Source organism: Mytilus edulis, chromosome 10 (assembly GCF_963676685.1).
Source record: "Mytilus edulis chromosome 10, xbMytEdul2.2, whole genome shotgun sequence".
In the NCBI taxonomy this organism is placed as follows: Eukaryota; Metazoa; Mollusca; class Bivalvia; order Mytilida; family Mytilidae; genus Mytilus; species Mytilus edulis.
In genome coordinates, this window is record NC_092353.1 from 70392655 (window position 1) to 70413003 (window position 20349).

General features: G+C 32.5%; 1 protein-coding gene across 3 annotated transcripts in view; it reads right to left on the minus strand.

Moving 5' to 3' along the window:
- LOC139491783 (synapse-associated protein 1-like) overlaps positions 1–20349 on the minus strand; it is a 37454-nt gene that overhangs the window by 11773 nt on the left and 5332 nt on the right. The window contains exons 3-8 of one of the 3 annotated variants that reach the window (XM_071279641.1): positions 19366–19512; positions 17797–17936; positions 14013–14104; positions 9329–9394; positions 8242–8412; positions 3453–6871 (exon numbers count right to left, since the gene is read on the minus strand). In XM_071279641.1, coding sequence (XP_071135742.1) covers positions 6735–6871; positions 8242–8412; positions 9329–9394; positions 14013–14104; positions 17797–17936; positions 19366–19512 — 753 coding nt within the window. In that variant the 3' untranslated portion in view covers positions 3453–6734. Of the gene's footprint in view, positions 1–3452; positions 6872–8241; positions 8413–9328; positions 9395–14012; positions 14105–17796; positions 17937–19365; positions 19513–20349 lie in introns of those variants that run through there. The other 2 variants (XM_071279642.1, XM_071279643.1) reach the window with 2 other exon arrangements.

Sequence of the window (20349 nt, forward strand, 5' to 3'; positions counted from 1 at the left end):
GATAATAACTATTTACGTTGACATGGTTTTATTCAAATCGTAATAGCGAGTAAGTCCCTTAGCGTAATATGGTACAATTGTTCAGGTTCAAAAATGCAACCACTTCTGTTATGTAATATAATTCGCTCTACTTTTACATGTGAATCTTTTCTGCTGACAAAATATACGTGTTTATACCTGTGTGCGTTTGCCGCAAAGTTTCAACTCCAAAATTTCACTTAACCCACATGTTTAAAACCCGGAAAAATAATTAAAATGATTAATATAATTTAATATAAAAATTCATTTTTTAATTTAACCAATTACAAAAATCTACGTTTGCATTAAAAACTTTCTCTAAATATACAAATGCAAAAAATAAAAATGTAATTATTTCACAAATATGCTTCCGTTAGAATTCTTGAATTATCGTCTGCAGGTCTTTTATTTCTTAATATACTACATGGTAACTAATTAAAACAACACAAATGACCCCTAATCATTTGTTTACACGTGAATTCATTCTGTGAATCTTATCATAGAAAAATCTAATCAGTCATAAAAGCATTATTGGCTTAACAAATAGTACAATTTTACACACAAAAAAATTGACGTGCAAATAACTATTTCACATATGCCTCACTTTGTGACTCCTTCAAGACGAGACAAAAAATGGCTACATCCTAAACAGTTTGAATATCATAGTCTATTTCATATATTCAAACATTTATCAACAGTGTAATATAAATATATCGATAACACTGAACGTAATTCAGGAATATCTGTTTAAGTTGATCGTGTTTTGATACAAAATTGCAAAACACAAAACTATAAATGCTATAAACATGATAAAATTGTCAAAATATATTAATCATTGATAACTCGATCGTCTATCTAAATTGATAATAATGTTCGAACCGCAGACATCACTGTGTACACTAATGGAACTGTAATGATATGAATATCAAAACAGATGGGTCTAGATGGGGAAAAGGGGGGATTATTTGTACAAGATGTCAATGCAGAAAAATAACATAAACATTTTAAAGTATAGTTTCAAACTATATTAGAGTGTACGCATGAATATGTCTCCCTGTTTACTTCAATGGTTGAATGTCTTTAAGATAAAGGTTATTCTATTATTTTGGCATGTATTTACACTATCAATAATCCTTGCACATGAGGTCAAGTTTAGATGAATGCTGTAAGACTGATTATAATGATATACATCAATTATAATTAGCGGTTGCGTATAGTATCGAATAAAGTTAAAACTAAATGTTGATCAATAAACTATGAACATGACATCAAGATAAAATGAAATCTGTCAGACGGACAGCATTCCATAAACCAAAAATAATGTATTATTTGCTTAAATGGTTTGATAGAATCAGAGAAACCGACCAATCCCTCAAAAAAACATTAGGTTTACTAACGAGCCATGAAAATGAAACCTGCCATGCAGTCCAACATGTACTCTTTTCAATCATTGCATACATCATATATAGTAAACATCTTGCTACAAATATATGGGAAACAGACTTGACCATGAAACTTCAACCATTTAACATAAGTCACTCATCCATTAAGTGAGGTTGAGGAAAGATGATACCTGAATGATGTCGACCTTTCAAGAATTCCAAATACCAAATGAGATTTACATTACTCATAGTACAGAGGAAATTTGTGTAAAAAATAATCTATACAGCTTTTAAGAAATCGCCGAACCATGACAATGAGGCCATATAACAATAATTGACACATAACAGAGAGAAACTTCAAAATATAATTGAAGCCATGTATATAGTATTCAGGTCCTTCTTCTTCTGAAATATAAATCTTCATATAGGTATTACAAGTTTACACAGTCGCCGATGCCGGATAAGCCTTTATACGTCTAGCATTCTGCGACGTTCGTCACAGGCAAGACAAACACAGACGTGATGTTCATTACCACGAATACAATATACAATGATTAAAACACAGTGGTATAACATAAAGCATTAACGGTCGTCCCATTGTCTATATCACTCTGCTCAGCTCTAAATAAAAAATGCATATCACGGAGTTATGACGTCAACTACGTTGACCCAGCCTCAACAACTTTGACACGATATTATCCAGTCATCTTCTGCAGGTTTGCTGGCGAAACAAAGAAAACACTTTCCAAAAGACACAAATAAAGCCCGACACAGGGATGGGGTCGATTAATTTAAAATGTAATCGATCAAATTACAATTACTTTGCTAAGAAAATTTAATCGATTACATTACAATTACACCTTATTTCAAATGTAATCGATTAAATTACAATTACTTTGCTAATAAAATGTAATCGATTACATTGCAATTACACCTTATTTCAAATGTAATCGATTAAATTACAATTACTTTGCTAATAAAATGTAATCGATTACATTACAATAACACCTTATTTCAAATGTAATCGATTACATTAGATTACTTTTCTTTAATGTAATCATGATTACTTTAGATAACTTACGATTACATTGTATATTGCAATATTAACGAATTGCTAATCCTTAGAAAAAGCTTATTTTTGTGATATGTTTAAAGCCCTTTCGGGAAATTAACTGTTTCAACAGCACGACAAATATTAAGACTAAAATTAAATAAAAAATAGTTGAATGTTATTTTCTTTAAATCGGGCTGATACTTATGCTTTTAACAGTTTCGTTTTTTCTTCTTTGTTGGGAGTTACCTTAAACATTTTGGCAATAAATAAAACTTGGCAACAATTTAATCTATACAAACATTAAATCAATCAAACCTTTGGCAAGTTATTAGAATGTCAACTTTAATCAATATCAAATTTAAGGTTCATGTGGACCCTATGGCTAAAATGGCCGTATTTTCACCTCAAAATTTACTCTGAGTACAGACAAACCTGCGCATCTGTAAAAAATTTCAGGCATAGCATGCCCTAGATAAAATAATTTCAAATATGTTTTATGTTTTAGAAAAATAAAAACTTACCAGGATTTTGCCGTGCACTTTTTTCATTCCTCCAGAAGGTGCCAAAATAAACTAAGTTGGGAAACAGGTTTGAGAACTTCGCCACAGGTAATAATTGAAGTGAGCAGTATTGATTGACATTGACATTAGATGGACAATAGATACATGCCAATAATTGGTTATTTAAACTGTGTACCTGAGTGGACCATATCAAGGTAAACTCAACTGTTTGTTAATTTTATCATCTTCTGCAGGGACGAAAAAAAAGTGTACGGCAAAATCCAGTTAAGTTATGAATTTTCTAAATCATACAATGCATTTGAATTTTATTTATCTAGGGCATGCTATGCCTTAAAACGTTTTCAGATGCACAGGTTTGCCTGTACTCATAGTAAATTTTGAGGTGAAAATACGGCCATTTTAGCCATTTTTTCAATGATGTTGATGCAGGATTCTCCAATTCTTTCTAATAGCAGGGGATGTAAAACTCAAGTCATATACTTTGTTGTATTCTTTATTTATATATTTACACATAATTAAATTCATTTCACTACATCATAAGGTGATTTGTGAATACTACAGAGTTTTAACATTTCATATTTAAATAATATCAATATACATATTGTATATAGTATTAACCTACTCTTATATATAAGCCTGGAAATTATTTCATAATGAGACATCATATATGTAACCACTATTAATAAGCTATATTCAGCCATTATAGGGATCAATATATATGATTCGGAGTGAGTTAAAGTCCCATTTAACATGTTTCTGTTTATTGTTAGTACAAAACTTTCTGAAAAATTTCATTAACAATACCACAAACAGTTAATAGTGAAATTGACAAAACAGTACATACACAATATCTTTCATTATCCCTTAAGCTAACCTGTAAGCCCCTCAAAAAGAAAGAGTTGATTACTTAATGAAGGTACAATTTCTAACCAATACTAAAGAAATGCATCTAATTTTGAGTAGAAATTTACATTTCATCACATTTTTTAAATAAACAGACAACTGTCATAGCAATTGCATAAGAAGTGGAACTGTTCTTCTTTATACAAAAGAATAAGCTGTTTTGTTTCAGTAGAAACATGCTACAACATAATAAAAAGTTATCAGGTATTACAACGTGCCTTTTTAAGTTAAGACACAACATGCTTACAATGAATCAAGAGGCAAATAGCATTTGCGGACCCAAGACTTTCAAAAAGGAGATGGGACTCGAGTCACTCTGAAAATATAAAGAGGGATCAGCAATCAAAAATCAGGAAAAATGCACTACAAACACAAAATTGTTTGGCTAAAAGGGTCTTTCTTGAGTTTCCCCTCCCAAAAAATATTAAGACAACAATATATCTATAAATACACACACATCAATATGCACATTAGGTGTATAAAAATAATAATAAATCAAACCGAATTATACAAAATTTAACAAGATATAATAGCAATAACTAAATCTACATCAAATTCAACAAACAATTGCATAACATAATTTTATACATAACTAGTACATGTTTCGTATCACATCTACCAAAATACCAAACAGAACAGCACTATCTAAAACAGAAGAGTAAATAATGGCAGTACAATATAATGATTTTTCTATGATCACTAAAATAAAAAAATATCACACAGGTAATGGTTAAAAAAATTAAACCTGTTGTGTCAGTAATTTCTTGACGTTTTATAACAAGTTGACTTTATAGACAAACAAAATTACTAGACTTGGAGTCAGTTACATTTTTGGACATCAATGACAACTAAATAAAATAAGAATAAATGCTTGTTAGCAGTTATCCATAAATTACAGAATATAAAATAAGAAGTAGTGGTTTGACTGCCAATAATGAGAATATTCCCCACACAGTCAAACAAGCAAGAAAAGAAACAACTATATCAATGTTGAGCAAGGACCTTACAGAAAGTCATTCTGTAAAAAGCCCCAGAGACAACTATGAACAGCAAAAATCAGTAAAAACACAAATAAAATCAGATTAATAGGAAGACAACATCAAATCAAAATGTAATGCATTCTGGGTAATTTTTTCAAATGCATAGACTGAACCATTGTAATTGGTTTACATTGTCCTAAATAGTAGATGTCCAACCAATATATATGAAAGTTATTTTCATTTTCCTGTTCTAAGAATCAAATTACCCACAGCCTTAACAAATTTTGAAATCGTTAATTAGATGAATTTATAGGAACCTACTAAATACCGAAACAGAAAAATAGATGAGTGTACTAGGCAATCCAATGCAAAATGCTTTACTTACTTCTTACTTATCAAATGCATCTACATATGTTTAGCAGATAATTTTTTAACTTTATAAGGTTTCAAGTTGTAAAGGAAAAAAAAATTATACATTAAAATCTCAATAATATAAAGAAACATAGAAATTGGATTGACATAGATCACATTCATGACATTAGGGCTGTACCATTAACAAGTGTGTGAGAGGATAGGAGACATAGATCACATTCATGACATTAGGGCTGTACCGTTAACAAGTGTGTGAGAGGATAGGAGACATAGATCACATTCATGACATTAGGGCTGTACCGTTAACAAGGGTGTGAGAGGATAGGAGACATAGATCACATTCATGACATTAGGGCTGTACCGTTAACAAGTGTGTGAGAGGTTAGGAAAGGACTTCTAAATATCCCTACAACTAAGAACCATTTTTTAATAATTTGGCATAATGGTAATAGATGCATACTGAAAAAAAGACCCATGACCCACAATTAAAAATTAAACTTCCCTACCTACCCTCCCACATATACATTTAAATGGAATAGCCCTTACTGTGCATGTGAAAATGTCAATGTCACATTGAGACTGACTGACTAACTCATCAGATAGCACCTACCATACATTAATAAGATTTATTCTGTTTTTTTAATTAAATTTTCTTTTAAAAATAAAAAGAATAAATTGGCATAAAGATGTCTTTCAATGCAACAGCTCCTATAGGTTTCAGTTATTAGTTGTTTTCATTTTACAACAAATATCCAGCCCAATTGTTTAACTCGTTTATACAAAATACAAAAACATAGAAAAAACAAGAAACAAAATTCTATACCACGGTTTACATATCCCATATCGCTAACAGATAAGTTGAAAATATGAACTTTTGTACAAATCTCATCACTTTTAAGTTGATAGATTAAAATGCATGAATCTTTACAAAAACCCCACTGTCTTATAATGGTTTTTTTTTGTCAAATCATAAACATTAATATATGATATGTTAAAGATCATTTCCTTTAGCCAAATGAATTACTAGCATTACTGATTTACATATACAGCATATACATTAACATACATATATAGTAGTTAAATTTCTCCACCATGAGATGAAATCATATGAAATTAAGTATACATTTTCAATATTACAGCGATATACAAAATTATAAGACACTAAATTAACCTGATGACCATTCACAAATTATTTTTTTTGGTATTTCTTAAGATTGGAACTAACCAAATGTTGGAAATCAGAAAATATATAATCTAATAAATTTCTTGCCCAAACCTATATGACCAATCAGTTGGAATTAGATGTTGGATTTAGGGGAAAATAATTTTTCAGTGCAATTTGCCTATTCATTTTCAGGTCTTTGTTTTAAACATATCACAAGTTCCTTTATCACAACATATGAATGAGCATGAAGTTCAGCATGAATTGCCCCATTATGAAGATACAAATTTCCATGTGATGAAAATAAGCTCCCCGATATGATATCAAGATTTAGTCTATGTTTTACATGTTATTGGTTTCATTTTCAATTTCTTGCAGGATTTCATTTTCTAGTTCATCATCTAATATTTCTCCTTCTTGGCCCACCATTTCATATTCTTTCAATTCAGCCTGTAGTTCATTTTCCCATTCATTGTCATCTAAACAAAATAAATTTATCACACAATGTATTACTGTAAACACAGAAGTTATTGCATTTAAGTGAAATAAACTTATCATAGATACCAGGATTGAAATTTTATATTTACGCCAGACGCGCATTTTGTCTACAAAAGACTCGTCAGTGACACTTGAATTAAAATTCAAAAAGACCAAATAAAGTACGATGTTGATAACAATAAATAGCATTTAGGACAAAAAAGTTCTAAAATTGCAACAGCATCAGGTTGTTAATAAAAAATTACCTTCAAAATTTCATTATTGATTTCACAATTTTTTTGCAGTCATATACTCTTTATCAGTTTTACAAGTAATAATGTCAGGGGATTGTAGCTCAGTGGGTAGATGTTGGTTCAAATCTTTAATATTTGTTTTCAAAATTTGTTTTCTTATGAATAAAGCCATCATTTTTTTTTCAATTGTTTCATTTTTTCATGTTTGGACTCTTAATAGCTGACCATACATTATTGCACTTTCTCATTGTTGAAGACCATACAATGTCCTATAATTGCTGACATTAACTTCATTAACCTCTGGTGAATAATTGTAAATCATGGGCACATTTTCAATTAAACTTTTACAAAGAAGGCAAACTAATTAATTTTGAAGTGGCTTTCACAGTAACTATTGGTACTCAATCTTAATATGTTTACACATATTAGATAATACATATGATACAGTCAGAGGTAAATACTAATATAAGTTACTTTTATTTACTGGTTCAGGTAAACAATTTCTTTATGTAGAGTTGTCTACCTTTGTCATTCTGATTGTTTTACTTATAGAGGTAAGAAAGATATACTTTCTTCTCGTCTTAAATTTCTCTTCACAACATTTGAATCAGACAAAATTACTTTAACCATGTTAACATTAGACTCCTAGCCATAATCTGGTAATCTATTTTTAGTATGTCATCTTTTTCCAAAAAATATTTGATTAAATGTAATGATTATATGAACTTTTTAATTTTGGACCAAATGCCTACACTTTGAAAGAGAATAGTCTAAATAAAATGAAAGTAAACTTCTAAGTCATTTGGTCTCTGGAGAGAGTTGTCTCATTGACAATTATACTACATCTTCTTATTTTCATAGATATAAGGAATGCAGTCTCTTTTTGCATGTTTCACAGACCAGGTCATAAAATTTTAAATTGTTTTTTTTTGTCAAGTGTAAATCTTTTCTTACTACTAGTTCGAGGACCAATATTCAAACATTTTTCTTAAGTCTAAACATAGTTTTGCAAATCGTTGGAATATAATTTAACAAGTCTAGGGCATCGGACAAATGGCAAATGGTGCAGACTGGTAAATAAACCTCATTTTCTTAATTTTAAGGCAGATGTGTATTACCTCCCTTTTTGTCATCTTCTACATGGAGTTGTTGCATTTCTTTTTTCAAATCTTCATCATTGAGAGCATCAGCTTGGAATGTATCACTAACAAACTCATTCTCTGCGGGACTACAAGGAATGTCATCTTCTACTTTAGATTTCTGTTGGATTGCCTGTGGAGGTGTTGATTCTGTTACAAAAAAAGAAGAGATAAAATTAAGAATTGAAATGGGGAATGTGTCAAAGAGACAACAACCAGACCATACAATACAATGTTAATTGGCACTTATGTCAACATCAAAGAAGATGACCATGAGTCATATTTTCCTTTATCAATACATTAGCAATCATTGACTCACTACTACAAAACAACATATACAAAAAAAATCAATATACTGTAAACCTACTAATTTTGCAAGAAGACAACATAACATGATTTTAAATCGTATAAATACTTGAAATTTGTATCTTTCCATACATATTAAGAAATTAAAAAGATCATGAATATAAATTGCAATGAAAATGACTACCAAAAATTTAGTGCTAAATAAAATATACATGAAAATGAGTTGGTTTTCTATATTCATGATCTAGTGTTACAGCAAAGCAAAAAGTGAAGTTCACTGTACACCTATTATACAAACTTTCAAATTGTAATGGCTTTTAACTTGTAAAAGAAGATCCTCTGGAATGCCACACAAACTTGACATATATGTCATCACTATGTAACATCTATAAGTTGCAAGTACAATTTTGATGATAATATTTCAGTCCAATATCAAAACGTGTTTACATGTTTGATATTTACCTGAATTTTGTCTCTGATTAATCGAAGATCTACTCCTAATAACCTTTTGACGTCAAACACAATCACTTTTTAATTGTGATGTCAATTTTTTTAAATTGTTATGTAATTACAGAAACTTGTATGAATTAATGTAATGTAATACACGTGTAAATATATATCTATTGCTTCTGTCAGTACATGTAGCTAAACTGGAATAAAAAGCAAACTAAAACATGGGATCATGGATTTTAAAGCAAAGGAAACTGTGATATAAATTACAATCAAATGATATAAATTGTTGGAGTACAGTTAGTCATACCTTTTTCTTGGTTTTCGTCTGAAGACTTAAATGACCCTGTACTGTTAGACCTACTTCCCATAGAACCTGTAAAATAAACATGATATTCTTGTTTTTGTTTTACTACCCCTGAATAGTTGCATCTTCAGCAATTTACAAACCTAAAAGTTTTAGAAAGCCTTGACCCGCCACCTACAATCCAAAATGTTTGTAACCAACAGATTCCAATTTTTATATAGAATTCATCTGACATTTATAAAAACTTTTTGGATCATGGATGGAATAGATATTATGCCAAAAAACAATCAAAATTATGAAAATACTTACTAAAATTGACGTTAAATACAAATAATGTTTATTTTTTGGGTCATAGCTCTATAAATTTGAAGATGAAGAGAAGGTGCCAAACAAATGTATGTTTTGTCTAAATAGTATTCACAAGTTTATCTATGTAAAAGGTATAGTCAGATTAAAAAAAAACATCAAAATCTTAGGGCCAATTCTACACCTTTGTGAACATCATCATCTAACCCAGGATAATATATATAATTTTATTTATCATGTTTTAGTCCGGCCGATTGGTGCAGATATAGAGCAGAATTGCTCACTTGATGAGGAAAGCATGAAACTTTGCATAGTAGTTCTTGGTTATATACCCTTTGATTTCAGCTATGGACCCACTCTGAAAAATCCAATATGGCTGCCATTTTCAAGATGGCGGAAAAACGGTATAAAAGTCAAGATTGTCCTTAAGGTATTCTATATAATTTCGGAAATTAAAGTAATGATTCTTTAAAAATGAACTTCATGTTCTTGAATATGTTATCAATTAATTCTTAAGTATAAAACAAATAATTTAGGTATTTCTATAACACATAAGTTGCAAATATGGCTGCATATACAAAAACAAATAGTGAAATTCAAAATGTTAATCAATATCTTGCATGTTATTGTAATTGTTCTTTAAACGCTTTCAGTTTTAATGGTTGGAATGAAATAAGTTGAAACAGTCGATTGACGTTAATATAGGTCGGTTAAATGTGGTGGAATAGTATGTACCCACTACATCGTCAAATTATTCTATGTAATCAATAGGTGTACCTTTCTTCAGGCGGATTAGACGATTGCCATCATTTAAAATGGTTAAGGGGCAACCAGTTCCTTTTCCAACTACGTGCGTATCCAATTTGCAACATATTAGCGAGCATGGTCCTAAAATGCACTCCTGGTCAGCACTTTTATTAGTTTTAATGGTAACAGTCATGTTTGAATTTGGCGGAACTGTGATGGTTCGTTTTATGCAAACTAGCTGAGTTAAAATCTCGTTTCCACCATTAACAAATGGCGCATTTATCACTTTATTTTTTGTTGTTGATGGTAATTGTGGGAGTACTCAGGTTTATCACTGCGATCAGTGTGTCCAAAATAACTAGCCTAAGTATAACATCGTCTGTTAATGGCTCTTTGCACACATTCCATTGTATGTTTACTCTATTAATGTCGAGAGTCGATCCTTATAATCTTCCCAATAACAAGCTGTTAAACCAAACCACGTAGCGTTACGTTCTCCAAACTTCCATTTTCTGCCGGAATTAATTTCTCATTTACTAATGTTATCATTGTAGCAGTGTTCACAATCATGATCACATTCTGGTCATGTATAGTACCTCGTACTACTAAGCTCTTTCAAATGGTTCGTCTGATGACAATATTGGACGAGGCAGTGGGCCTCTGTTCGATTTTTTGATAAGGTGATGTTTCATGGCCTCATAGACTTTGGAATCTGAATTGTCCTACTGGCCCGACCCTTTGCTCCATTGTTGGGGTTACACTTTGATTTGCTCCGTATCCTGTTGAAGGTGACCGTTGTCTGAAATATTCGGGATTTCTGGAGTTTGTCCGTGGAGATGCTAACCGTTGTCTTTAGGGACTATATGATCTCTAGCTTAATGGGGGTGTTGCTGATTGATAGGCATTAATCTTGGGTGTACTTCTATCTGCCGATTTACCGCGATTGTATTGCTCAAGAGATCTTCCACGTTTATATTGAACAGGTGATCTTCCATTGAACTGGTGATCTTCCATGATTTTTTTATCAGAAGAACCGAGATTATATTGATCGGCCAATCCAAAGTTATGCTGATTAGTTGAAAGCATAACATCAGCTAGTTTTGTGACAATTTGTGTGAGGTTATGCAATTCCTAATCCAAAGGACTGCTCATATTTTCTTTATCGGTCGGTGATACTGCGCCATCAGCAAAGTAGACTTGTGGATGGTCATAATTGGCACTTTTTTATCCATATATCGCCATCTGGTTTGCTTTTGAGGTTTTCAATTGTTTTAACGCCTTGTTGAATGTTTTTGGGTTCCTCTCTATAAAATGCCTTGACGAATCTTTGTCTTTACATCCTCGACGGAATGTGTTGGTTCCAATTTGGTTTGATCGTCTTTCTTGCTGAAGCGCTGCTCCAAATGAATACTTTTTTAAGGCCTTGGAATCATCATCTGTGTTTACAATGCGAGCGTACTCAAAGCCAACATCGGCCTGGCAATCTGGGGCCTACACACATTTTTCCTGATTTCCCATTGTCATCTACCAGCAGTTCGTTCAAATTGGTAAATGAACCCCTCCCAAGTGATGGATCCTCTTCAATTGAGTTTTTGCATTTTTGGCAGCTGTGGGCTTCGGCTCCGGTCCCTTGCATAAAGATTTTCTTGCCATCGGGTATATACTCCTCTCTCTTTTTGTTTCCTCTGCCCTTTCCTGGATCGGTCAATGAAGTCAACTTGCTGTTATGGGAATCATATTAGAGCTCCAGAAGAGGACGAGGTTGTCATAATTGGAGTGATAAATGCGGGATTTGCCATTGAATCGACAGGGGTGATACCGTAAGTACGTAGGCACTGCATTCAGCATTGGAGAAACTTGATAGAATCCACCTGCAGCCAATTGTTTCTGTAATTGTGTGCTGATCTGAACCAAATATTATTGACTCATAGTAGATGGTTGTTGTGCTGAAGAAGACACATAAGCCTTTTACTAGTATCCTTGATTAGTACTAGAGGTTTATAGTATGTTCTTAAATGGAGATTGTTGTTAAATAATTTGAACTGTCTCATGCAGGGCCAAGGGCCCTGACATAGGAATTTTGACTTAAGGTGAAGACACCTTCAACAGAGTTGGTGCGGTTTATGGTACATGCAAACTACAATTGAGGAAAGACCCACAGCATGGATTTTGATGTGTACTTTTGGTAAACTTGCGTTGTACTGGCTAAGGTCAAATTTTGGCTTAGATGATGTGTCCATTGCAGAAATATTAACTTCTTTATTTCGATTGTCCACTGATTCATTTACAACAGATGCCAGTTGTTGGAAGGTACCCTAGTGCACTTTTAAATAGAACTGTGTCTCCTTCCTCAGTTGTTGTCAGCTAGTCCATTCGTCTCACCACAACATTGAATATCTTATTGGTCTGACCATCAATTCCGCCAAGCAATTTTTACTAGCCTTGTGGTCTATCCTGTCTTCAGACTGCTGAAGTTGCTGATATATTGCTTTCATCTGTTTGTTATTAATATTCATAGCCTCTTTCTGTTCAACTTGAAACGTAATGAGACCAACACATATTTTATATATTCGCGCTTCGCTCTGTTTTATATTGCGGTAAATCTCAGCTGGTCTTTGAGCATTTGATTTTCTATCTGCTAAATATCTTGGTACAATTGTTTAATAGTCATTTCTGAGCTGTCCTCTGTTAAAGCGTCTTCGGTTGTGGGTTTCTTCATATCCCCAAGTGTCCAGTTTCTGCCATTTCAATGTTCTTGTCCTTGTTGTCCTCAATTCCTGCCATTTCACTGATATGTGTTTAACTGATTCTCAATTCACAGTTTAATGTCTCAAATTGCAAAATATTGCGATCCAAGAGATAAGATAGGCACTGAATAATATCTTAAGGCAGATAACTCCCAAATCACAGCTTTTATGTGTGACCCAAGACAACAAATAGTGCAGCTTTTAATGAAAGCTACTACTGAAGCTTTTCATGAAAGCTACTACTTTGTGTATGAAATGACAAGCAAGGCAAAATCAGAAAGGACAGAACTGGGACAGATACCAAATGACACTATACATCAATAAAATGCTTATATTCAGGTCAATTCTCAATAATAAATATTTGCTTATTTTTCAAGGCGGCCATTTTGAAAATAGCAGCCATTTTGTATTTCAAAATTAGATCAAAACAAAATCTTGCTAAGTACACCAAGTCATTCAATTTGTTGATTTTTGTGCACCCAGCTTCAAATCCACTGTGGTTTGTGCAATACTGGAAAATATTTTAGAACGTACGGCAGCCATCTTGAAATAAGCCGCCATATTGAATTTTGAGGGTGGGTCCATAGCTAATATTGCTCAGTACACAAAAATGTACCATCATGCAAAAATTGTTGCTTTCCTCATTATTTGAGCAATTTTTTCACCGATCGGCCGGACTATTTATAGTGCAACCTGATATAAAATGTATAAAGTCAATCAGTCAGCCTTCAAAGGCTCACAAAGCACTGTCAGTTAATATCTATAATAAGGGCTAATATTAATAATATGAAATTTATACTTTTAATAGATGGTGATATTTTCCACAACTTAATCCTTATTGAAAATAAATCCCTCTAGTACAGTCAGCATCTTCTTTCAATAAATACCTGTTTCTTGTGCAAGTGATGTCAGTTGTGTAGATTGTTTGATAAGTGAAACTCTGTAAAAGTAATTCCTCCAGAAAATGTCTTCTTTCACTCTGAAATAAAGTAAAATTTACCTTTGTGCTAACGGCGTAAAGCAACCAACAATCAATCAATCCTTTAAACATACTTTGAAGCAATTGATTACAGATAGTCATGTTAGTTGTAAAATTTGCCTTATCTACAAGGTCAATACATTAATTACCTGTCACCCACAATTATGTTTGAAAATTAACAAAAGAAAATCTAGGAATATTAAAGTCGGCGCCATCACTTGTCCAAATATTGGAGTGACAAATTGTCTTTAGAAAGTGAACAAGGTGAAATAAATGTGTTCTTAATTGAATACAACTGAAAACAAGAGGCTCTCAAGAGCCTGAATCGCTCACCTTAATTCTTTTGGTTAAATCTCTCATCAATGATTATTTTGGCTTTTCAATTTATTTAAATGTTTTTTGGATCGTCCTATTTTCTTCAAAAGCCAAAAAAAAATAATCATTTTCTCCTATGTTCTATTTTAGCCATAGGAGCTATGTTTCTTGACATACAAGGAAATAAAATATAAAATTTATACTAGATACTCTGAAACTCATTTAGCCTAAGTTTGGCTGAAATTGATACAGCAGTTTCAAAGGAGAAGATTTTTTAAAGTAAGTCAACATGATGAACAAATTGTGAAAAAAGTCTTTAAAGGGCAATAACTCCTTAAGGGGTCAATTGACAATTTTGGTCAAATTGACTTAATTGAAGATCTTACTTTGCTGAACATTATTGCTGTTTACAGTTTATTTCTATCTATAATTATATTCAAGATTATAAACAAAAACAGCAAAATTTCCTTAAAATTATCAATTCAGGGGCAGCAACCCAACAACAGGTTGTCTCATTCATCTGAAAATTTCAGGGCAGATAGATCTTGACCTGATAAACAATATTACCCAACGTCAGATTTGCTCTAGATGCTTTGGTTTTTGAGTTATAAGCCAAAAACTGCATTTGACCCCTATGTTCTATTTTTAGCAATGGCGACCATGTTTGTTGATAGATCATAACTTCAGATACAATTTACAAACTAAATACCCTAAGGAACATTCAGTTAAAGTTTGGAAGTATTGGCCCAGTAGTTTCAGAGGAGAAGATTTTTGTAAAAGATTACTAAGATTTACGAAAAATGGTTAAAAATTGACTATAAAGGGCAATAACTCCTAAAGGGGTCAACTGACCATTTCCATCATGTTGACTTATTTGTAAATCTTACTTTGCTGAACATTATTGCTGTTTACAGTTTATCTCTATCTATAATAATATTCAAGATAATAACCAAAAACAGCAAAATTTCTTTAAAATTACCAATTCAGGGGCAGTAACCCAACAACAGGTTGTCTGATTCACCTGAAAATTTCAGGGCAGATAGATCTTGACCTGATAAACAATATTATCCCATGTCAGATTTGCTCTAAATGCTTTGGTTTTTGAGTTATAAGCCAAAAACTGCATTTGACCCTTTTTAACAATGGCGACCATGTTTGTTGATAGATCACAACTTCGGATACAATTTTCAAACTAGATACCCTAAGGAACATTCAGTTAAAGTTTGGAAGTATTTGGCCCAGTAGTTTCAGAGGAGAAGATTTTTGTAAAAGATTACTAAGATTTACGAAAAATGGTTAAAAATTGACTATAAAGGGCAATAACTCCTAAAGGGATCACCTGACCATTTCCGTCATGTTGACTTATTTGTAAATCTTACTTTGCTGAACATTATTCCTGTTTACAGTTTATCTCTATCTATAATAATATTCAAGATAATAACCAAAAACAGCAAAATTTCCTTAAAATTACCAATGCAGGGGCAGCAACCCAACAACAGGTTGTCTGATTCATCTGAAAATTTCAGGGCAGATAGATCTTGACCTGATAAACAATATTACCCAATGTCAGATTTGCTCTAAATGCTTTGGTTTTTGAGTTATAAGCCAAAAACTGCATTTGACCCCTATGTTCTATTTTTAGCAATGGCGACCATGTTTGTTGATAGATCATAACTTTGGATACAATTTATAAACTAGTTACCATAAGGAACATTCAGTTAAAGTTTGGAAGTATTTGGCCCAGTAGTTTCAGAGGAGAAGATTTTTTTAAAAGATTACTAAGATTTACGAAAAATGGTTAAAAATTGACTATAAAGGGCAATAACTCCTAAAGGGGTCAACTGACCATTTCCGTCATGTTGACTTATTTGTAAATCTTACTTTGCTGAACATTATTCCTGTTTACAGTTTATCTCTATCTATAATAATATTCAAGATAATAACCAAAAACAGCAAAATTTCCTTAAAATTACCAATGCAGGGGCAGCAACCCAACAACAGGTTGTCTGATTCATCTGAAAATTTCAGGGCAGATAGATCTTGACCTGATAAACAATATTTCCCCCATGTCAGATTTGCTCTAAATGCTTTGGTTTTTTAGTTATAAGCCAAAAACTGCATTTGACCCCTATGTTCTATTTTTAGCAATGGCGACCATGTTTGTTGATAGATCATAACTTTGGATACAATTTATAAACTAGTTACCATAAGGAACATTCAGTTAAAGTTTGGAAGTATTTGGCCCAGTAGTTTCAGAGGAGAAGATTTTTTTAAAAGATTACTAAGATTTACGAAAAATGGTTAAAAATTGACTATAAAGGGCAATAACTCCTAAAGGGGTCAACTGACCATTTCCGTCATGTTGACTTATTTGTAAATCTTACTTTGCTGAACATTATTCCTGTTTACAGTTTATCTCTATCTATAATAATATTCAAGATAATAACCAAAAACAGCAAAATTTCCTTAAAATTACCAATTCAGGGGCAGCAACCCAACAACGGGTTGTCTGATTCATCTAAATTTCAGGGCAGATAGATCTTGACCTGATAAACAATATTACCCCTGTCAGATTTGCTCTAAATGCTTTGGTTTTTGAGTTATAAGCCAAAAACTGCATTTGACCCCTATGTTCTATTTTTAGCAATGGCGACCATGTTTGTTGATAGATCAAAACTTCGGATACAATTTATAAATTAGATACCCTAAGGAACATTCAGTTAAAGTTTGAAAGTATTTGGCCCAGTAGTTTCAGAGGAGAAGATTCTTGAAATAGTTTACGACGACAGACGACGGACGACGACGGACGCCAAGTGATGGCATAAGCTCCCTTGTCCCTTCCGGACAGGTGAGCTAAAAAGAGTTAAAAGTCTTAGAAATAAAGATCTAAAATAAAGTAGGAAGAAAACCTTACATTAATCACTGAAGCATAAAAACAGCCAAGGTCAGGTTGATTACTTTTAGATACATGTAATCAATCTCAATACAAGATGAAAACAAAAAGGTTCAGCATTCTCAACTTTTCTATGGAGTTTTAACCCTGAGAAGGTTGTTTAAAAGCTAAGGAAGGATGCAAATCAGGCTTCAAAAGAACAAAGTTCCAGAAAATGTTTTTTTAATATATTTGTTTTTTCGTTCATTTTCCTAAAATAAATAAGGCCGTTAGTTTTCTCGTTTGAATTGTTTTACATTGTCATTTAGGGGCCTTTTATAGCTGACTATGCAGTATGGGCTTTGCTCATTGTTGATGGCCGTTCAGTGACCTATTGTTGTTAATTTCTGTGTCATTTTGGCTTCTTGTGGAGAGTTGTCTAATTGGCAGTCATACCACATCTTCTTTTTTATATATTTGAAAGTAATAAAATTACAGAACTTACTGTTTTGGTACAAGATCAAATCTCATTTTCTGTAAATTAGAATCTTCTTGAAGGGTTGCCATGGCAACAGGGTATGATGCTTCAAATTCAAACTGGAACTGAACACCAGCAGGAGGATTTCTGACAAAATTTCTCTTGTCCTGAAAAATTAAAAGAAATCCTCTGTTCTCTGTAAACATTATTTGTCAGGACTTTTATAGAGTAAGTGGAATTAATGTGTACCAATAGTTTGGACAGAAGTCTTATCCTTAATAACATGAATAAAGACTGAAGAGATATTTGCAAATTTGCTATTTCGTGTGTCTTCATATTTGAAAAGATTCATTAACCAATTTTAACAGTAACAAGTTGACACTATTGCCCTCTTTTTTGTTAGGGTTCAATTTGTATTTCTTAATCAATGCTTTTTTTTAGTGTTTTATGGCCGGCATGGACTGATTTTTTTTCTTCTTTTGGCCATATGTATGGTGATTTCATCTGATTTTCCTTGACGTTTTTCTTCTTTTGGCCATATGCATGGTGATTTCATCTGATTTTCCTTGATGTTTTTCTTCTTTTGGTCATATGCATGGTGATTTCATCTGATTTTCCTTGACGTTTTTCTTCTTTGGCCATATGCATGGTGATTTCATCTGATTTTCCTTGACGTTTTTCTTCTTTTGGCCATATGCATGGTGATATCATCTGATTTTCCTTGACGTTTTTCTTCTTTTGGCCATATGCATGGTGATTTCATCTGATTTTCCATGACGTTTTTCTTCTTTTGGCCATATGCATGGTGATTTCATCTGATTTTCCTTGACGTTTTTCTTCTTTTGGCCATATGCATGGTGATTTCATGATTTTCCTTGACGTTTTTCTTCTTTTGGCCATATGCATGGTGATTTCATCTGATTTTCCTTGACGTTTTTCTTCTTTTGGCCATATGCATGGTGATTTCATCTGATTTTCCTTGACGTTTTTCTTCTTTTGGCCATATGCATGGTGATTTCATCTGATTTTCCTTGACGTTTTTCTTCTTTTGGCCATATGCATGGTGATTTCGTCTGATTTTCCTTGACGTTTTTCTGCTGATTTCTCCCTTGGTATCTTCTACACTTTATTCATAAAGGTCAATATACATATTTATTGTCAGTAAATTCAGATATTATTGCCATAGTCTAGTAAAAGCGAAAATGTAACAGAATGAGGTTTGCAATAATAAAAACAAATTTCTTTCACAAAACTTTTCCAATCACATTATGTCTTGTATTTTTACCAGTACTCAGTGATTTGCAATAACAAATGCATGCATTAGTTTCAGAATTTACAGTACTATTAAAATGCTGGAATGACAATGTACTTCAGATATATATATCTCTTTTAGATGACATCTACATTTTTTGTACATGTATGCAACTAAACAGGTCCAGAGGTGCACTCTGTCTCATGGTGTGAATTTAAAATTCTGCTGTTAAAATTCATACCAAACCCTCTTTTAGCTAATTGAGTCCCTATGTCGCCAGACTATAGAAACTAAGACATATGCCAAAAAAGGAAAGAAGTATGTACAAAAAGGAGAAAACATACTGTTGACAAGGCCATGATCTGTGATTTCATTGTCTCTTCTTCATTATAACCAACCCATGGTGGTACTGCTGCTTCTGATCTCTTGGCTTTCTCTTTCTTTTCTGTTACAAATTTGTTTTGCTCCTTTGCAAAATCTCCCATTATAGTCTGAAAAAAGTTATCTACATGTATATTAAAGGAATTATATGTTTTATTTAGTGCAGTCTTCTGTCATGTTTGTAAAAATAACATTTTTCTTTAAAAGTTAGTTTTGGGTCTACTAGATGTACATGAATAAAGCAAAAGTCGTTAATCGTTTATGAGATATGGCGCGACATGTGAACCCCCCCCTTTTTTTTTACAAAAAACTCAATAACTCTAAAATAAAATTGTGAATCATCACCAAAAAGTATACAGATCTTTGGATTAATATAATTAAGAAGTGTGTGAAGTTTAAAGCAATAATCAGTAATCGTTTTTGAGGTACAGCGCGACATGTGAAAAATACACCCCCCTGTTTTAGATATAAAGTCCCCTAACTCAAAAATTTAAATCCTATTTACACCAAAAAGTATACAGATCGTTTGACCATCATAAGAAACAACTTTGTTAAGTTTAATGAAATTTGGATAAGCGGTTTTAAAGTTACGGTGCGACATGTTTACGCCGGACAGACGGACAGACAGACAGAAGGATGGATGCCAGACATTTGTATGCAATAATACGTCCCGTCAAAATTTTAACATGCGTATACAAAAATCAAATTCACATCTTTTGAGGTCTAATGGTTGTAAAACTGACATCTGTTCATTTATACATGATGACATTTCACATTATTCACACCTAAGATTTCAAAGTGGTACATTATTCATGTATTTAATTTGCTTCTTGTCTGCCAATAGATATAAGGAGATGTGGTATGAGTGCCAATGAGACAACTCTGCATCCAAGTCACAATTTGTAAAAGGAAACAATTATATATGTAGGTCAAAGTAAGGTTTGCAA